At 42.0% G+C, this 20,898-nt stretch overlaps 1 protein-coding gene across 1 annotated transcript in view; it reads left to right on the top strand.

Annotated features, from left to right (window-relative positions):
• Window positions 1–223: 223 nt before the first annotated feature.
• Window positions 224–20,898, top strand: part of EFCAB3 (EF-hand calcium binding domain 3) — a 354,012-nt gene continuing 333,337 nt past the window's right edge. The window contains exons 1-9 of the mRNA XM_084748227.1: window positions 224–335; window positions 1,680–1,787; window positions 5,893–6,056; window positions 8,164–8,278; window positions 10,722–10,840; window positions 12,263–12,345; window positions 15,000–15,143; window positions 17,246–17,320; window positions 20,330–20,473. Coding sequence (XP_084604353.1) covers window positions 1,761–1,787; window positions 5,893–6,056; window positions 8,164–8,278; window positions 10,722–10,840; window positions 12,263–12,345; window positions 15,000–15,143; window positions 17,246–17,320; window positions 20,330–20,473 — 871 coding nt within the window. The 5' untranslated portion in view covers window positions 224–335; window positions 1,680–1,760. The remainder of the gene's footprint in view (window positions 336–1,679; window positions 1,788–5,892; window positions 6,057–8,163; window positions 8,279–10,721; window positions 10,841–12,262; window positions 12,346–14,999; window positions 15,144–17,245; window positions 17,321–20,329; window positions 20,474–20,898) is intronic.

Below are 20,898 nucleotides of genomic sequence, written 5' to 3' on the forward strand. Positions count from 1 at the left end.
AAACCTGAAGTTGGGGGACAGGTCACCGCGGGGGATGGGGGGAGGGAGGGGCTAGAGCACCAGAGAAGGGCAGAAAGCTGAAGAGGAGGCAGCTGGGACCCAAGTCGGCGGACAGTCTCTCAACTTTGTCCACAGCCGGCCTCGGTTGGATCGGATGAGGTCACAGGCCCTTGTGAGGTGTGGGGTCACGCGTGCCACCTCAGCACTTTCCAGGCGGCGCCCAGGCGGCAGGTGCTCGCCAACTCGCCAACTGGGCTGCTTACCGGGGAGCCTGGGCACAACGACCCAGCTGGACCCTTCAGGCAGTTCCATGGGCGGAGCTTCAGGCTGATCAGGTGACCTCGGGGGCGGGGCCTCGCTGGGAGGGATGTGAGAAGGCCGGAAGCTAGAGCATCCATTGAGAAGGCGTGAAGCCTAGGGTGGAGGACTCCAAGGACGAAGCGCAGAGTGCCCAAACCCCGTGATGCGAGGGCAATGGTGGGGCAATTCAGAGGACAGTAGTGGGACCCTCAGGTGTCAGGCAAGACTTGCTGAGGAAAGGGTTTAAGCCGTCCCAGAGGCTGAGGAGAAGAGAATGCAATGCTGAAAGAGAGAGCGAGCCTCCGTGTAAGTGGATGAGGAACATTCTAGAAAGGTGGAGAGGTATCCAAGTGGTCAGGCAAATGGTTGTCCTATTTAGGTGGAGACTTAGTGGTTGGGAAACTTCCTTGTGCCTTCAGCCCTATGGCTGTTAGATCATTTGTTGGCCTATTGAGGATAGTTTCTGTGTCTGCTTTCTTCTCAAGTTTTTTTTTTTTTTATCTCACAAAGGCAGGGCTGGCGGGAATCCGCCACAGCGTTAAGTTCTTGCATGAGGTGGAGGCTCTGTTGTTAAGCAAATAAGATAAATGGTCATTAATGTTTGAACATTCATCAGTGTCATTAGCTATAATATATCTGCAATTCTGGTGCTGTCTGTCCATTAGAATATTAATACTTGCGCGGCGCATGCCTGTATCCCAGCACTGGGGAGGCAGAGGCAGGTGAATCTCTATTAGTTAGAGGCCAGCCTGGTCTACAAAGAGAGTCCAAGACAGCCAAGGCTACACAGAGAAACCCTGTCTCGAAAAACATACTCTACCTCTAAGCCGTATTTCCAGCCCCAGGCAGTAGCAGTGTTTTGAGGTGATATTGTGTGGTAGTGGAGACCAAGGTCTTGGAGCTGGATTTCCCAAATTCAATTTTTAATTCCTATTTGCTGGTTAGGTGTTTCTGTAAAATAGTGACAATGACAATTCCTTAAAGCATTAACTATGTGTAGTATATGAAATCATGTCAATGTAGCTATAGTAATGCCTAGCACGTACTAAGCACCCAGTCACATGGTGGTGGCCACTTTAGCACTTCTGCCTTAGGGTTTGTTTGTATAAATATAACTGGGCTTCTCTCCTTTTCATGTCATTTGAGATATGTTTCTCTACCCTGTATACTAAAGAAGGTAAACTTAAGCAGCTGGGTGACCTCTAATTTATCATTTATTAGCTGTTTTTCTAGCTTTTGCCCTCCAGTGTGCACTGGCGCCATTCATTAGGTATTGAAGTCTGAGCGTTACATTGAAGGGTAGGTAAATATAATCAGTTTGCCTCTTAAACAGTAGTATGATCTTTTCTTTCTATTTTTTTCTGTTTATATTTTTTCAGGAAATTGTATTATTTTTCACTTATATTCATTCATCAAGGCTTTTGGGCCCTGAAGGACAGAATTTTCCTCTAAACAGAAAAATGGAGCGAACACATTTATTTTGCAAGGTAAATTATTTAAGGCAGTTAAAAAAAAAGATTGCATCGCCTTTTAAGATTGCTTTTATGATTGTTTATTATTCTTGACTGTTAAACATTTAGAGAGTATAAAGTTGATAGACCTGCCTACTAACTGATGGCTTTTGAGTTCTTTTAGTAGACATATGTTGGACTATTATTCGGCAATAATTTATTACCAAGAGAGCTTCCAGGGCATAGCATGGGATCCTGTATACATATTTTAAGATATATAATGTAATATATGCTTTTGGGTATGGTAAGTTTTAGGTGATCAAGCAAGTCAAACTCTTTGTCAAACTGGCTATCCCATTTGCATTCTTACTGACATTAAGTAGGCCCTGAGGGTGGGGATGGGGGGGTTCCATCATCCCCTCACCCTCCTGTGACAGAATGTGGGTACGTTTAATCTTGTAGTGACCTTGCGTCACAGCTGCTGTGAGCTCAGCAATGCCACAGCCACGCCACGCCAGAACATCAGGATTCCACACCCCTGGCCCCCTTCCTCTGCCTCTTGAATTCTTTCCACTCATTGTTCTGTGTTGTGTCCCGAGCCATTTATGGTTGGACACTTACCTTAGCAATATTCTATTGCTGTGACAAGACGCTATGGTCAAGGTTTACTCTTACAATAAAAGAAGGCACTTATTGGAGGCTTGCTTAGAGTTTCAGAGGTTGGGTTCACTGTCATCATGGAGAGAAGCAGACACGCATGGCATTGGAACAGTAGTAGCTAGATCTTGACATGCTGATTCACAGGCTGCAGGCAGACAGGGAGGGAGGGAGGGGGAGACAGAGGAGAGAGAAAGGGGAGAGGGAGAGGGAGAGGGAGAGGGAGAGAGGTTGATTGACATTGGGCTTGGCGTTGGGTTCTCAAACCTCAAAGCCCAGCCTGAGTGACACACTTCCTTCAACAAGGACACACCTACTCTAACAAGGCCACACCTCCTCATCCTCCCAAACAGTTCATCAGGTGGGGATTAAGTGCAGATATAAGCACCTATGAGGACTGTTCTCATTGAAACCACTTCAGCATTCAACAGTCATTTATTCTGTGTGTTTTGACGAGTTATGAGCCTGAATAGTCGCCATGGACCATGGTAAGCAGAAGCTGCTCTTATCAAAGGCAGTAGCACCTTCCTGTGGACACAAACACAGTTATTTAGAAAGCAGTTTGACCGGCATATAAGTCATTCAACAAGCCAGCAGCAGCACCTTCCGTACTAGGGCTTATGGACCTTCCTAGTCAATAGGCTTTTAACCAGGTTCACACGTGAGTCTCCTCCTATGGCGCAGGAATCAGATCCAGTCAGAATGCAGTTGGTTAGCCCCAGAATTGATTTGCCACTATTTTATCTGTGAGCTCACGTTGCATGGCCAGTCGGTAGTGTTGCACACAGGGGCCACAGCCAAGTAAGTAAGACAGTTGTTGGCAGGTCTCTCTGGGCAGCCTGCATAGCAGCTTCTAGAACTGTTGGGGCTAGCCCCCAAGGATAGAGCATCCAGTTGAGCTGGGAACGGAACTTGGGTCTCTCCAAGAGCAAGGTGCACTTGTTTTTTTTTTTTAAATACATTTTTATTAATTTATACATATTACATCTCAGTTGTTAGCCCATCCCATGTATCCTCCCATTCCTCCCTTCCTCCCACTTCCCCCCTACTCCCCTCCCCTCCCCTACGTCTGTGTCTGAGGGGGACCTCCTCCCCCTGAATATGCTCATACGGTATCAAGTCTCTCCTTGGTGACCTATTATCTTTCCTCTGAGTGCCACCAGGCATCTCCGTCCAAGGGACATGTTCAAATATGGGGCACCAGAGTTTGTGTGAAAGTTAGATCTCCTTCTCCACTCAACAGTGGAGAATGTCCATCGGCTAGTCCGGGTAGGGGTTCAAGGTTTTTACTGCCTATTTTTTCCTTGGCTGTTGCCACAGTTTGCGGAGGGCCCCAGGGCCCAGACTCGCCTGTAGTTTTCCAGGACCCACTGGATCCTTCCATTTCCTCTTTCTCCCAGGCTTCTCACACCTAAAGTTTCAATAGGATGTCCTCCCCTCTTACCCACTATTCTGGTAGGTACAGTTTTTCATGGGGACGTACACCTTGGACTAGTGTCTCGATATAAGTGAGTATATACCATTTAGCTCTTTTTGCTTCTGTGTGAACTCACTCATTATGACAATTTCACCTACGTGTCCCTCTATAGAAGAATGGATAAAGAAACTGTGGTACATTTACACTATGGAATACTACTCAGCTATTAAAAACAAGGAATTTCCAAAATTTGTGGACAAATGGATTGAACTAGAAATTGCAGGGTGCACTTGTAACTGCTGAGCTAGCACTTGAGCTCCCTGCCCAAGCCTCCCGTGAAGCACTTTTCTCCTATATTTCTGTGAGAGCAACATTTCTGAATTCCACATATAACTAAGGTCTTACATTATTCATCTCTCTATGCCCATCTTACCTAATGTAGCACAGGCCTTTCAGTTTCCTTCGTGCTTTTGCAAGTGACAAAACTTCTATTTAAGTCAGTATAGTATTGCGCTGTGTCTCTTTATAGCTCCTTTGTTCACTTACCAACTGGTCCACGCTTAGCTTGCTTTCTCTGTCTTGGTTGCTAATGAGTTGTGCTAAAATGAACAGGGAGTGCTGATGTTTCCTCAGGATCTTGATTTTAGTTTTTCTGGGTTGCTGTCTTATGTGACAGCTATGTTTGGGGGACATCTGTACCACTTTCCAAATGCTGGCTGTATCAATTTGTGTACCCAACATCTCACTGTACGTGTTTTCTCTCTCCTCCACACTTCAGTCAGTCAATCTCTCTGATAAGAGCTATTGGTGATGGTTACTGTTGCCGACTGACAGAATCTACAGTCACTTGGAAGTCCGCTAGCCTCTTTTGAAAAATTCATACATGGCTGCACTGTAGCTTGGCCATATCTAGCCCAGCTTCCCCCCCCCCCCCCCCCCCGCCCCAGTGGCTCTCCAGAACATCTCCCTCCCAGCTTCATGTATTCTGGGCATTTAGAATCCGTTATGGTTCCATACGGATTTTAGGATTGTTTACATTTCCGTGAAAAAGTGGCATTTAAGATTTGATATTTTCATCAACTCTACAGGCTGCGTTGTGTAGGCACACAGTTTTCGTTCTTCCAATTTATGTGCAAAGTACATTGATCTATTTATTTTTGTCTTCACTTTCGCAATCTTTTTTTACATTTATTTGTTTGCTGTGTATGAGTGTTTTGCTTGCACGTCTGTATGTGCCTGCAGAGGTTGGAAGGGGGGCACCGACTGTCCTAGAGCGGAGTTCTAGGGAACCACCATACGGGTGCATGCGATTCTTTGGAAGATCAACAGCTGCTCTAAATGACAGCTATTTTCTCCAGCCCTTTCTTGAATTTCTTTTGTCGTTTTATAGTTTTCATTGCTACCATTCTAACACATGTGCAGTGGTATCTTGTTTAACTTAATATTTCCTAAAAACACAGTGTTTAGCATCTTTTCATAAGCTTATTTGATATCTCGACATCTTAGCTTGCTAACTTTGTGCAGAAGTCTTGGCCTCCACATATGAAACAAGGATAAGGACACTGCATGCATGCACATAATGCAACAGGCACAATTATATATATATATGTATATATGCAATATATATACATATTACATATATGTATATATACTCAATATATTAAATCCCTTATTATAGCTTCCCTTTGCAAATACTTTCCCCCAGTGTCTGCTTATCCTTTCAATCTCCTGATGGTGTTTCTCACAGGGTAGATGCCTTTTAATATTAATGAAGTGTAATTTACAATTTTTTTCCTTGCATGAACCATGTCTTAGGTTTGTATCTGAAAATAGTTCTATTTTTGTGATAAAATGATTGCTTTGAAAACATATGATAAAATCTGCACCTATGTATATTTATGAATTGTGTGCATTTTATAGCCACATAATATATATATTGCTTTAGAATAATGATATTTGAATGAATAAGATCCTTTTAAAACCAAGCCCCCCTCCGTTGAGTGTTGTGTCTGCTATGAATGTGGATAAGAAGCCTCTGCGGTGACTGTGGCTGTTGGCTGTTCGCAGACAGAAGAAACCATTGATTCATCAGTTCATGGCTCTGATTCTTTCACAACCAACTTGCCATCCAGAAATATTGAAACCAAGAAATACTGCAAGATTTCTAAAACCACAAGGAAGAAAACTTCACCTGAAACTACTAAGGGCTTCATCCCAGAATATAAAAGAATGTAAGTTGAAAGCTTTAAACTTACACTCTGAAATTGTTCTCTTTGAAATGTAAGAGAGCCAGGCGTGCGGCTTATGTGCTTGGCGATAGGGTCGGGCATATTTGCTCTCGTCCTTCTAGGAACATAGTTTTAACTGTTGCCCAGCTGCTCATAAGCCTCTTCATACCTGTGCTGCAGCTACGTGGCGGTCTAAATGCTCCTGTAGAGTCCCAGTTAGATGGGAGCAGAGGCTCATAGGTCTGTAAGTCTGTGCTGAAGAGAATCTAAGAAGGACAAGGAAGGGCTCTTCCATGTCAGCTTGGGCTTATGAAATTAGATCATTTGAATCCTGTAGTAGTTCTCCCCCTCCCTCTCCCCCTCCCCCTCCCCCTCCCCCTCCCCTTCTTCTTCTTCTTCTTCTTCTTCTTCTTCTTCTTCTTCTTCTTCTTCTTCTTCTTCTTCTTCTAACATACTGTGTTACCTGCATTTCATTTGTTAGTTAGAAAAGAAGTTCTGGCATTTTTGTGTATACCTAGGCAAGCAGCCTTTATTTATTTTTTATATTTCTTAAAGGCAGAATAAGAAACAGTATTTATTAGAGAGGAAGTACTAGGAGAAAATGTTTGGGGTTTATTTCATGTTTTCTTTCTACCAACTAAGTAATGGATTAGTGAAGTTAGAAATTATGTGTATATTGTAATTGGAGAGGCATTTGAACTAAAGTTTAAGTATGTGTTTGTGTTTCTGTCTTATTTAATACAGCATTTTGACCACTGTTTACACTTGTAAGCTAACAAAGAGCGGTTATTCCCGGGCAGCCACACATAGCTACCTGGCAAGGAGTGGAAAGGCAGTGCCAGTGTCTCTTTACCTTCATTGGCAGGGCTCAAGTGGTCAAACTGATGCCTTGAGAGACTCAAAGAATGGGATGTAGGGCAGATGTCGTAGTTTATTATTTATGTCAAAGCATTTATTTTTCATAAAATGTTGGCAGTAATTCATAATTTTAAACACACTTATACTTTTAAAGATAGGAAAGATCAAACCCTATGTAGCTCAGTGGAAGCCATGATTAAGCCGGAAATAGGAAGACTCATTCTCACCAAGGATGTGTGGTTGGGTGTGGGGGGGCGAAAGCAGCAGCAGATTCCCGTTGTGTGGTTAATGGGTCATGACATCAGTTTAGGAGGTCACTCCCAATCCCAATTTTTATTTTGTAAAATGAAAATGAAATTGACATCGGAGTGGTTTTTAAAAACACAACTTCACTTTGTAAAATAGGTTTACTTCTCATATATTTGGCCTCTTTTTCTGTCTCTGTTTCCTAATAGAAAACATAGTTTTAGACTGTGAGTCATGGTCAAAATAGTTGAAAGCATTTCCTTTGACGTCTGTACAGGTGACTAACGTAGATAACTTTGAGATGTGTGTGGGGGTATAAGAACAAAGTATTGGGATCTCAGGGTAGGAATTTGGGAGGGTTGGGATTAATGAGGGTGTAGTATCAAAAGAGGCAAGGTATCTGCTAAGAAAGGAAGTGGACAGATGACCAAGTCTCCTCTTACTTCATAGTTTTGCTTAGGGATATATTTACCCATAGCTGCTATAGTGGACAATCTGCTGGCTAAGTGACCTAACAGCAGAAGGAACAGTAAGTAGAAGGAGAAGTTCTGTAGATGGAAAGAGATTAAAACTACATTCCAAGCAAGCGTGTGGAACTTACTGCTCCCTGACGCAGAGTTTTGAAGGTTATATTTAGCAGACAGCTGGAAACCCGAGCACCTATTGTACAGTTGGTGAGGCTAAGGAATGTCTTAATTTTTATGTGTCATAATGATGTTTTAAGTGTTTTTTTTAAAAAAAAAGATGTACCTTATAGAGATGTTTATCAAAATTGTTACAGGTGAAACAATACTTGATGAGCTATATACAGGTGAAATAAATATTGGGATTTCTAGTTTATAAAGGATGGAGCAGGTATAGGGAGGCAGCTTAGGCCATTATTTAAGCAGGGTGATGGTACAGGGGAGGTTAGCATATTATTTGGAAATTTCCACAATCAAAGACTGAAAGGAAGATAAAGCCAGAAAAACAACTCAGCACTTATCCTATTTTCTGTGCCATTTAGATATGAAACATCATTATTCCTGTATAGTGAAGAAAAATCCACCGAGGTTTCAGGATCAAAAAAATTCAGGAGAAAGAAAAGTTTACAAGTACAGCTTCATAGTGAAAGAACTGAGGTAAAGTCAAGAGTTGACAACTTTCCTTTTTGATCTTTAGCCTCCAAATACTCTTGATGTTTTAGTCCAAGTGTTGAAAAGTTACTATTGTAAATATTGCTTCTTCCTCCTCCTTTTCTTTTTCATTCTTTCTTTCTTTTTTCTTTTCTGCTTTTTTTTTTCTGAGACAGGGTTTCTCTGTGTAGCTCTGGCTGACTTGGAACTCACTCTGTAGACCAGGCTGGCCTCGAGCTCTGAGTGCTGGGATTAAAGGCATGTGCCACCACTACTGCCCGGCTTCCTTTCCTTTTCTTATCTCTGTGATGCTTAGTGCCAATTGTCTACTGGATAAAACACAGAGTTATCTCAGAGATGGGCTTCTGGGCATGTCTTTGGGGAAATTGCCTTGATTACACTGAGGTAGGAAGAACTGCCCACCGTGGGTGCTACCATCCCTTAGGCTGAGCAAGCGTTGCTTGCGTTCATTGCTCTCTTGTTCCTGATTGTAGATGGGAGTGGCCTCCTCAAGTTCTTCCTGCTCCTGTGACTTTCCTTCTGTATTTCATCACAGCAATAGAAAAGAAACTGAAATATCACCCTCTTGTGTGTGTGTGGGGGGTGTTGGTATGTTTATTTGTTTTGGATGGGCTCTCACCGTGTTGTCCACACTAACTGCAAACTCTTGGGCTCACATGATTTTCCTGCCTCATCCTCTCAAGCAGCTGGAGCTACAGGTGCCCACCACCAGGGCTGGTTGTCTTATCCTTTCTTCTAAAACTAAGGCATTCAGTACTTCCAGAAGACTAGGAGATTTTGCTTTTCCCTATTAGTTTTCCTTTCTTTCTTTCTTTCCTTCCTTCCTTCCTTCCTTCCTTCCTTCCTTCCTTCCTTCCTTCCTTCCTGTGTTGTGTGCTGCTATATTTGCAGCTTTAACCCTGACCCTAGGTGTTCCTTGGTTGGTGGCATACATCTCTAACATTGGCCCTCATCTTCACACGGGTCTTCACATGGGCTTCTTCCCTGTATCTGTAGCTCATAGTCTCTCTGGTCCTCATGTGTACCAGCACATCCATCCTCAGGCATCTCATATTGACATCCTGAATCTCATCACATCTGCAAAGATTTTTTCCTCTAAATAAGGTTGCATTCACAGGTTCCTGGATATTAGCGTGTGAAGTGTCCTGGGAGCCTTGGAGCCTCCCACTATGTCCCCATTTCTCAAAGCTTTCAGCACTTCCTAAAAGCATCTCCCAGAGTAAAAAGTCTCAAATGCGTGGACCTTTGGGGGAGTAGTACCCATGGTTACATTGCTTCATGTCCTCCCCCCCCAAACTTGAATTTTAAATCTTTATTTTGCTTTTGATATTTTGTTCCCTATCTATTTTGTAATTATTTTTCTCCGTCCAGCTAAATTTAATGTGCAGGTTTAACCCTGCCCATTGAGATTTTAAGGTCAATGATTGCTTTATTTCCAAAAGCTTTGCTTGGTGTTTTCTTCAAGGCCACCTAAGTCATACTCGGTTCACTTTCTGTAGTTATCTTAGGAATGTGCCTATTGAATCCAGTGTATGAAATCTTTGGGGCATCCAAATCTTGTTATTTTGTTATGAGCGAGAGCTCATGTGAGCCTGTGTGCTTTCTTTCACATGCAATTGGTCTACATTTGTTGAGAACCTTGGGATGATTTTCTACTTCCCCTGGCTACCCCGGAACCTTCTGTATAGACAAGGAGGACCTTGAACTTTTGGTGACCTTCATGTATCTGTCTTCCTGTGCTATGATCACAGGTGTGCACCATTCCTGTGTCTGTAACAGTAACTTTTATTCTTCTGATTCAGTTGTCATCTCCTAGGTTTACTGCCTCCGCCTGCTAACCTAGACCTAGTCCTGGAAGCTTCTAGCCTCTGTACAATCTAATCTAGGCCTAGAATGCTTTCAGCTTCTGACACTTACTGCTGAATAAACTCACCCTATCCAGCTCGTTGAACTCTGGCTGGTTGGTTCAACTAGCTATTCTGGCTCAAACTCCTCCCTAAGCTAAATGATTCAATTAGGCTTCTCTCAGTTTCTCACCGAATTGCTCTGCTTGGCCTCAAACTAATTTGAGCAATCTTCTAAATTTTTGGCTCCTTCTCATTCTCTGGCTCATTCTGTCTTCACTTGTATCTAGATTGTTTTCTCCTTAACCCATTTCTGTAAAACTCTCCCATTATAACTGACTCCCCTCTCTCATTCTCTGTGCTGTTCCTTAAGTAGCTTCCCTTTGCCCTCTTGTCTCATGAGAGTTGGGCGCATGCTATTCTGTCAAATCTTTCTCTGATTCATCACTTTTTCCACCACTCAATTAGGCATCACTTTCAAACATGGCTGAGGGAGGTGTCAGTATCTTTTAAGAGGCTTATTGGTGAAGGATGCTAGATTATCAGGATTACCTCAGTTCTCAACACCTTTCTTTTGGCTCTAGATTGCCTCTTCCTCTATGAAGCTATCAAAGGAGAAGAAGACCAGGAAAGAAAGCACTTTATACAAGTTGCCATGTCACCAGACTTCATCACCTCTACGTCCGACTCCCTCCTTAATTAAGTATTTAAATCATTGTATTCTGATATTTGAATGTGGGGCTTGAACCTGGAGTTTTTCTCTGCAATTATATATCTCTTCTGTGTAAAGAACGCCAAAAATTTGTTTCATTGAAAAAGACTATGACTTTAGGAAGGGTCAGGAAGAGGTAGGAGCACTGGATGTGGGGTTGGAGGTTGTAGATTGGGTCCTACTGACCTCACATCCTATTTTAGTGCGTGTGAAATTCACGTTGCATCTTGGGTCCTTACTACCCATTTTCTAAAAGAGGGGGTCTTATATGATGTAGCCCTGGCTGGCCCTTGTAGACCAGGCTGGCCTCAAACTCAGAGCTACACCTGTCTCTGCCTCCTGAATGCTGGGATTAAAACTATGCACTGTATGTGTGTGTGTGTGTGTGTGTGTGTGTGTGTGTGTGTGTGCCTGTGGAGGCCCAAAGAAGAAGTTATAGGTGGTTGTGAGCCATCAGACTTGGGTGCTGGAAACCAAACTCAGGTCCTCTGGAAGAGCAGCAGGTGCTCTTCACCACCAAGCCATTTGTTCAGCCCCCCGACTTTCCATTTTTGTGCAAGGATCTTGTATTGACTCTTGAGATTTCTTCCAATACTAATATTAAGGTTTTAGTTATTTACATTTTACAGTAATAACAGATGAATCCTTCCCCCCTCCCCCCAGACATCTTATTTATAGGTAATGATAGAGTCTGGGATTTCTTTCTTTCTTTGTTGTTTAAAGATTTCTTATTTGTCTTATAAGCCTTTCTTTAAAGGATAACTGTGGCTAGTATTAAGAGCAGGAAAAGGAGCCGAAGAGATGGCTCAGCAGTTAAGAGCACTGGCTGCTCTTCCGGAGGTCCTGAGTTCAATTCCCAGCAACCACATGGTGGCTCACAACCATCTATAATGTGATCTGATGGCCTCCTTTGGAGTGCAGGTGTACATGCAGATAGAGCACTCATATACATAAAACAAATATGTAAATCTTAAATAAAAAGAAGCAGGAAACATTGGACTGGAGCCAGAGCCTAAGGTGTCAGGTAGATTTTGCTCCATGCAGAGACATTGTCAGAAAGAAGCAAGATGGGAATTTGGGGGTGAAAATAGCAACTCTTTCTTACCACTTGGAAGCTTGCTAACAGAGGTTCTCCTGGCTGAGATTTGTAGCACCTGCCTGTAGTCTCAGCACTTGGGAGGCTATGGCAGGAGGACTGCCAAGAGTTCAAGGCTAGTCTGGCCACATGGTGAGAGTCTGGGCAACTGAGTGAGACCGCATTTCAGCAAAACACCAAAATAAAAACAGGCAAAATAAAATTTCATATGATTTCAGGGTGTGTGTGTGTGTGTGTGTGTGTGTGTGTGTGTGTGTGTGTGTGTGTGTTTAATGAATGTCCTTTGCTGCTTTCTAATGTGGCCCTTTCTCTGACAGGAAAAAGGAGAGGACTTCTAACCTCTACCTCACATTATATGAACAAATGCCTGAGGAAATCTTAAAATACCAAGAGTTAAATGGTAATGAGAAATTCTAGAATTTATACTCCCTCCCTCCCTCTCTCCCTCCCTCCCTCCTTCCCTGTCTCCTTCCCCTCCCTCTTTCCCTTCCTGATAGAGTCTACATAGGCTATGCTGGACTCAGACTTGCCACTCTTCTGACAGGGTGGCATTTTCCTTTTAATTTTTGCCTAGATTTCCTCATATTTCCTTGAGATCTATTCCAAAATTTCACTATTTTCCTCAAATTTTCACTCCTACCACCTATTCTTTAACTGAATCAAAGGTAAAAAGAAATGAATTAAAGTCTGCATCTGTCTTAAGGCTCCAGTTCTCTCCTGCAGCTCAGTTGGTGAAGTGCTTGCCATGCTAGCGCGGGTCAGTCCCAGAATTCACGTTAAAAAGCTTGGGCACGGTTGGCGCACTTGTAACCCTAACCCTTGGGGAGCAGAGGCAGGCAGATCCCTGGAGCTTACTGGTCAGCCAGCCTAGCCTAGATGGCGAGCTTCAGATCCCAGAGAGAGAGACCTTGTCTCTGAAGACATGCCGGTGGCTCATGAAAAATGACATCGAGGCTGACCTCTGGCCTCCACACACTTGCACACGTGCACACACACGATTTATTTAAAATCTATGAAAATAAATATTTTACTTCCCATTTCCCTTTAAATTTCAAGAACATTTAACACGAGAACTACTTCCTTAACATAGCTTGAGTGCACAAGGTAGTATTGTTGTTTATGCATGTAATATTGTACAGAAGTCCTCTAGAGTTTATTATATTCTAGTCTTTGCTTCTTACACTGAACTATTTTAGATAACTGCTGTAAGCAGAGTGATTTGTCTGTGACTGACTTATTTCACTGAACACAACATCTTCCAGCTTGTCCCTATTACCTCATATTATAATATTTCTTTCTTTTAAAAGACTAAGTAAATAATATTCTATGTGTATATATCATGCTTGAAAATTAATTAATCATTTGATGACTAATTTTTGTATTTTGATTCTACGTCTTGGCAACTGTGACTTACTGGCGGGTCACAGATGTGGAAGCACTATCTTATTGAGATTCTGACTTAAAAAAAAGTTGCTTTGGAGATGGCTTCATGTAGCCCAGGCTGGCCTCAGACTCAAAATGAGATGGAGGATGAGATAGCTTCATGTAGCCCAGGCTGGCCTCAGACTCACAATGAGATGGAGGATGAGTTTTACTTCTGATTGTCCTGCTCCACCTGAGATTTCACTTTCTAAAAATAAAAATTCAGAAGTAGGGTTGCTAAATAATATAGGTTTGTTTTTTTATAGTCAGGTGATAAAAGCTACTGGGAAGAATCTTCCTAAAATTCCTGCTTTAGCTATGCATAGACTTATAAACACCATTCACATTCTCACTCCCTCTTTTCAGTTTTTAATTGTATTTTTTATTATTTAAAACAAAATTTAAATTTAATACATTTTCATCATATTTGTTTCCTCTCCCAAGTCTTTCCAGTTCCCCTACCCACCCAAATTTAACTTCTTATTTATTTATTATTTTTAAAAATTCACTTTACTTCCTAGTCATAGTCCCATCCCCCTTCTCCTCCCAGTCTCCTCCCATATTCTCTCCTTTTATCTATTTAGAAATAGTTCCCTTTCAACAGACAAATCCCTTTTTGTTTCATCTATATTTATTTCTGCTTCTACAGGGCTATATATATACACGTTTACATGTTATATAATATGCATCATAAGTATATAATCATATAAGTAATACATAACATAAATGTATGAGTACATATACTATAAATAACAAATATATACTGATATACACACATACTTATATATGTTGTATGTATATGTTTTGTTTTGAGACAGGGTCACACAATGTAACTCTAGTCCGCTCTGTAGACCAGGCTGACCTGGAACTCATGGAGATGCTCATGCCTCTGCCTCTCAAGTGCTGGGATGAGAAGCCACTACTAAGGGTAGCTATGCTCTGTATCTCAAGCGTCTCTTCCCCTTTCTCGTTCTTTCTCCTCTCCCCCTCCCCACTCTTCGTCTTCCTCTGTAATGTGTATGGGTGGTTTCCTGCGTGTGCGTCTGCGCACCTTGTGTGTGTGGTGGTCGTGGAGGTTGGAAAGGTATCGGATGCCTTGAAACTGGAGTTACAGACAGCCGTGAGCTGCTGTGTGGGTGCTGGGAACCGAGAGCAAGTCTGGAAGAGCAGTTCTTAATCACTGAGCCACCTCTCCAGCACAGAGGAGCTTCTCAAAATAGTTTTTCCTATTAGTATCCCATCAGTTTTGCTTCTTAGTTTTACTGAAATCCTTCTTCTTCTACAAACCTTTTATTAGTAACCTGTTGTTACTATTTTCCTTTCTCTCCCCTCACCTTTTCTCTTCCTGCTTTTTTCACCTCTCCTTGCCCAACCTCCCTCTTTCCCCACCTTGCGTCTTTCCGCAAGACACGGGTGATCATCCCGAGTGCTGCAGGAGCAGAGAGGGAAGGGGCCAATGTTCTGGACATACCCACACCACACAGTAGATTTTAAAGGGGAAATCCTACGCGAACAGTAACGTTGTCATCCTTCCTGTGGTAGCGATTGTTACTGTTTTCTCTTCTGAGAGTGTGGGATAATCAAGATAGGTTTTCATTCAAATTAACCGAGTGTTTTGTTATGTACGTGCAGCACTTCAGAAAGCCTGCTTAATTTTTAGTAAAGTTCGCGAGGGGAAGGTTTACGTGAACGATTTGACCACCGTGCTTCACCCCTTGAAGGTGTCTATGAGTCACTCAGAAATGCTCCAGGTGCTGAAGACTGTTGACATTGATGGTAAGCTTTCTCATCTCACGCACACGCATGTACGTTATGTTCATCTGATTAATTACAGATGGGAAGCATTTACAAGGTGTAATTTTTGTTATGCTTTATAAACATTAAGGTGGGGGCTGGAGAGATAGCTCAGTGGTTAAGAGCACTGCCTGCTCTTCCAAAGGTCCTGAGTTCAATTTCCAGCAACCACATGGTGGTTCACAACCATCTATAACATAACCTGGTGCCCGCTTCTGGCCTGCAGGTACACAAGCAAACAATACTGTATACATAATAATAAAATAAATCTTTAAAAACCCCATTAAGGTACAATGCTATTAAAAAGCCATACCTCAGGTGGATGTAATTGGATTGGCTACTGCACTGCATTTTGATACAGTTTCATATTTGGACTATGAGTGGACTAATTTCATTTTAGTTATTTTAATAGTAACGCTGCATTAGTGATGTAATAAAAATCCGGCCCAGTCTCTGCAGATGAAACCCAAGGCCTTGACAATAATTTGCATCTAATCATAAAGTTCATTGAAAACAGCATGTTTTTCTGTTTCTTCAGTTTGAGGAAAGTACTGTCCTGAGCTGTGTGCTCTTTATCCCCTTTAATATACTTTCATTGCTGTGTATATATGTTTAAAAATATTTATTTACAAAGTTTGACATGATGTATATGACCTTTGGGCTTTTATATTAATAGCATGTGAAAAGATTCTTCTGTATTTTTTGTATGCCTACCTCTTGCTTGTTCAGTCATTTGCGTGCTATTATCCTGTGTGAATACATTGTATATTGTTTTCTGTTGCCCGAATCTTTCTGGAATAAGCACTCTAACATAATGAGAGTGGGAGCCGGTGGAAGTTCTGGAAAGGCCTTGGTCCTTCGGTGACATCCCCCTCTCCCATTTTCAGTGTCGGCTGGAGTGCTTTTTCCAGACAGATGGCAGCTGCACGCCCACTCTCACTGATAAACGTGGAGCTTCTTTCCAAGTCGGCCATGATACATTTTTTGATGAGTGCAACGTTTAAATTTGATTTCCTTAGAATTTTCAAAACTGACTATGGGAAGATAGCTTATGCCAAATTGTGTTTTGAAGGTTTTGATTTAATTGGAAAAAGTATAGGATGAAAAAGGTAACTAACGTTTATAGTCAGGTAGAGTACACATCATGTCAACATTTTATGCCTGATTTACAATGTGTAGGAGTTAAGAAAAGTGCATCAGATATCTCTGAGGTTATAAATATTTGTCATTTACATTAGCATGGCTTACATTGAATAATGAGAGGGAAAGAGGGGGAGAGAGAGGAAGGGAGGGAAGGAAGACAGAGAAGAGAAGAGAGAGAAGTCAGAAAAGCCAGATGTGGCAGGAAACATCTTTTATTCCAGTGCTTGGAAGGTCAAAACAGAAAAAGCAGTTATCCTTGGCTACATATTGCATTTTAGGCCAGCCTGGGCTACCCGAGACCCTGTCTTGAAAGTCCAAAGGAGGAAAAAAATGTGGAAGAAAAATACAAATGCCTGTGGACCCTTTGGTTTCACTTTCGTTACCGAATATGTAATGCAGAAGCCAGAGCGGCTCTTGTGTATGTGCCGTTTTGGGGGGCTAGAGAGATGGCTTGGAAATTAAGAGGACTTGCTGTTCTTGTAGAGGACCAGCGTTTGGTTCCCAGCATCCATGCTGGGTGCTCATAACCGTCAGTAACTTCTGCTCCAGGAGATCTGACGCCCTCTTCTGGCCTCTGCATGAACCTACACTTACATGCAGCTACCTTCCCCTGGCTCCCTCCCCTCCCCCACACAAGTGCAGAATGGCAAATATAAATTTGATGGAATCGTGAGTAAAGAGTAGGGAAGTACTGACAATCCTGATCTGTGCCATCTATTATTATGGAAACACTGCTTATTATTTAATATTAAAATTCTGGTAAAGGCTCTCTCTCCCTTTAAAATATATTCTCTATGCAATGTGTGTGTGACTAACTCCTGCATGCAAACAATGATGTTCTGATGTCAGCTAATTACACTTACACTTTCTGTTTACATTTTAAGCTTAATGAGTTTACTAATGGTCTTCATTTTCTCCTTGTTTCCAAACCATTTTTATAGCTAATGGAATGCTGGATTTTATGGATTTCCTTAAGGCCAGAAACGATACTTCTCTCTTGGCTGCTCAGGATCCAGGTAAAGATAATATTTATCAAAAGTATAGACAAGAATGGTTTTGATAGTAGCCTGTGTCAGTGTAGGGCTGGATAGATTAACTTATGTCTTTTTGGAAGCTCATTTTCTCTTACTCTATAGTCTAGAGGAGACAAATTAGATATGACTTTTTAAAAGTTTTTTTTTATATCAACCTCCCTCTCCTCTGTGTTCCATGTGTGTCAAAGTACCCACAGAGATCAGAAGAGGCCATGGACCCAGCTGTTGTCAGCTACCTGGTATGAGTCCTGGGAACCAAACTCTGGTCTTCAGAAAGTGGCAAGCACTCTTAGCTGCTGAACCATCTCTTCAGCCCTGGATTTTTTTTTTCTTGTCATAAAAGACATTAAAAAGCTTGGATTGGGACCAGTAAGATGGCGCAGTAGGTAAAAGCACTCGCTCCTCAGGCCTGACAACCTAATTCAATCCCTAGATATCATACACATAACACACACACACACACACACACACACACACACACACACACACACACACACACACACACACGGGCTCCTGGATCACTGCTGCAGCAGCAGCACCATTTTCTGTTATCAAGCTCCTGTTTTCTCTGTATGTAACTGGTAAATAATGACTAGATGGATTGTTTTATTCTTTATGTATGTAAATGCTCATGTGTGTATATGGGCGTGCACATGTGTGTGTATGGAGGTCAGAGGACAATCTGAGCGCTGATTCTAGCTTTCTGCCTTCTTTGAGGCAGGGATTCTTCACCACCCTATGTCTTCCTGCTAGGGACACCAGCCTAGTTGGTTGTGAGCATCCAGTGAGCCTCCAGTCTTCGTCCTTACCCCATGACAGGGATTATAGACATGTGACAGCATGCCTGGTCTTGGGGGGCTCTGGGGATCAGAACTCAGATCCTTACACTTTGAGGCAAACTTTTTACCAACTGAGCCATCTTTCTCGCCCTTAGACTAGTTCATCTTTAAAATTTTTACTTGGTGTGCATGTGCACACGCATGTGTGTGTGTGTGTGTGTGTGTGTGTGTGTGTGTGTGTATGTGAGGACACTTGCCTGCCATGGTATGTGTGTAGGTCAGAGAACAACTTCTAAACTTTTGGGATTCAATTCTCTCCTTCCGCCATGAGTTCCGGGGGGAGGGGTTGGACTTGGGCTGTCAGGCAAGCACTGTTACCTGCTGAGCCACCTCACTGGCCCTAGACTAATTTGTATACTTTTGGTTGTCACCCCTCCTTTCTGTGTAGAATATTTCACAGAAAGAATCATCTAGTTTCATCTTTATATCTGTGTTTTTGTTCTGTGCATGCTTGCTTCCTGTTGAAGTCTCATTTTCTTCTCCAGTACTTTCCATTCTGTGTCTGCATGTGATTTCCCCCTAAAGCTTCAGGTACTTACTGCCTTCTGAATTACTAACTTTACATTACAAATAAACGACACAGTGATTGTAAGGACTGTTCATGGTAGTTACAGAAGCAGCACTTCCACAACTTTAGTGTTTCTCGTTTACTTGTTAGGCAAGGCCATTTTCTTAGCTCAGCCCTTGAGATCATGTATTTTTACAGTCAGTCAGGCTGGTTTTTTGCTTTGTTTTTGTTTTTGTATTTTTAGACTCAAAAACACGCGAGTGTGGTTTAATATTCTTATTCCAGGAAAAGCAAGCAAAGCTTTCTCATTCACTCACATAATGTTATTAAATTCTTGTCACATGTACAATAGATAAGATACTTGGCTTATTTTTCCCCTTTGATTCTTTATTTCCTACTTAATTTTTTTCAAGTTCCCATGACATTGGGCTTGCCTAGTTGTCATCCAACTTAAAATCATTTTTCTAACTATAGATTTATGCATATAGACTCCTCAGTACTTTGTGGTTGTTAAAATATCTCATTTCTTGGATTTAAAAATCTTGGTTTCCTATATTTACTTTATGTGCATGGTTAAAATGTTTTGAGAGTAATCAAGATCCCATACATTTCTTTTATTTCTTTTAAAACAACACACAAATAACATATTATTAAAATTATATGTATAATATAAATTACAATTTAGATAGAAGATATCTAAGTATTGAACTCTGAAAGACTTTAAGCTCTTTCTAGTTTATTACACGTTTAATATTGACTTTAGATTTTTTTTTTTCGAGACAGGGTTTCTCTGTGTAGCCTTGACTGTCCTGGACTCACTTTGTAGACCAGGCTGGCCTAGAACTCACAGCGATCCGCCTGCCTCTGCCTCCTGAGTGCTGGGATTAAAGGCGTGCGCCACCATGCTCAGCGACTTTAAAATATTTTTGTTCTATTTTGAGACAGGGTCTTATATCTCTCAGCCTGACTTTGAATTTGCTATGTAGCTGAGGCTGGCTGTGAATTCCTGATTGTCCTATCTCTCCCTCCTGGGAACTGGGATTACAAACATGTGCCAATACATTCAGTTAGAATACTTTTAATATACCACTGTTGACATATATGCCTACAAATACATGAATACATAATATAAATGTTTTGACAAGGCAGATGAGGCACCAATTAAAAGCAAGGGAGAATCAGAGAACCTAGATCTTACAGAATCTTAAAAACAAACAAACTAAAAAACAAAAACAAAACCCCACAAAACAAAACCACAAAGCATGCTATTGGGAATCAAGGGAGCACTCCCCATTTTCTTCAGTAATGTAGCCACCGGTTAGGCGCCCTCTGTAATAACCCTTTACCTGTGCTCCCATAAGTAATCATATTTAAACTCATTGGTTCAACAGTAGCAACAAAAGACCTGAAAGCAGAAGGGCGAAGGGACGGTGAGAGTGCTCAGGCTGGGAGGACAGGAGGAAGGCGATGCAGGTGAAAATGGCCAAAGTATAGTGTGTGTGTCTGAAATGTCAGAATGAGACCTGTGCGCCCGGGTTCCTTTCTCCTTATTAGGTTGTGGGCTAAAAAAATCAGGCTGTTCTCCAGGAAAAGCTGTTGACTCTTGCAGTTCAATCATCTTGGTTCATTTCTTTTTTCTTCCAGAATTTCAAAATGCCTTGAGGATTTTTTCTAAGGTGAAAAGTGGTCGCGTGCCCGTTGATGAAGTTGCTGCTTTTTTGGATAGCATGGAAATCCAAGTAGACCCTGAGATGCTCAGGGATGTGATGAGTCACTCTTATGTGGACAGTAAGTTGAAAGGATTGCTATAGAATCTGGCTATGGACATCTACCACATAGCTTGTCATTATGAATCGAGGCGTGAGGCAGAAACCCAAGTCATCCCCCACAACTCTGTTATTGTAAAGTTCTCTTATTTTAAACTCTGAGATATTTCTGAAGCCTACTTCCATGTTATAATCCAAGTGAGCATACATTTTCTTTGGGACTGCTGCAGTTCAACCTCCCAAGTCTACCCATACCAGCTTTGATCCTCGTTATCTGTAGAGCATTTTCTTAGTGATTGATGGGGGAGGGCCCAGCCTATTGTAGGTGGTTCTGTCGCTGGGCTGGTGGTCAGAAAGCAGGCTGGGCAAGCCATAAGGAGGAAGCCAGTAAGCAGCACTCCTCCGTGGCCTCTGCATCATCTCCTGCCTGCAGGTTCCTACCCTGTT

The sequence above is a fragment of the Acomys minous genome (assembly GCF_964271855.1).
Source record: "Acomys minous genome assembly, chromosome: 12".
In the NCBI taxonomy this organism is placed as follows: domain Eukaryota; kingdom Metazoa; phylum Chordata; class Mammalia; order Rodentia; family Muridae; genus Acomys; species Acomys minous.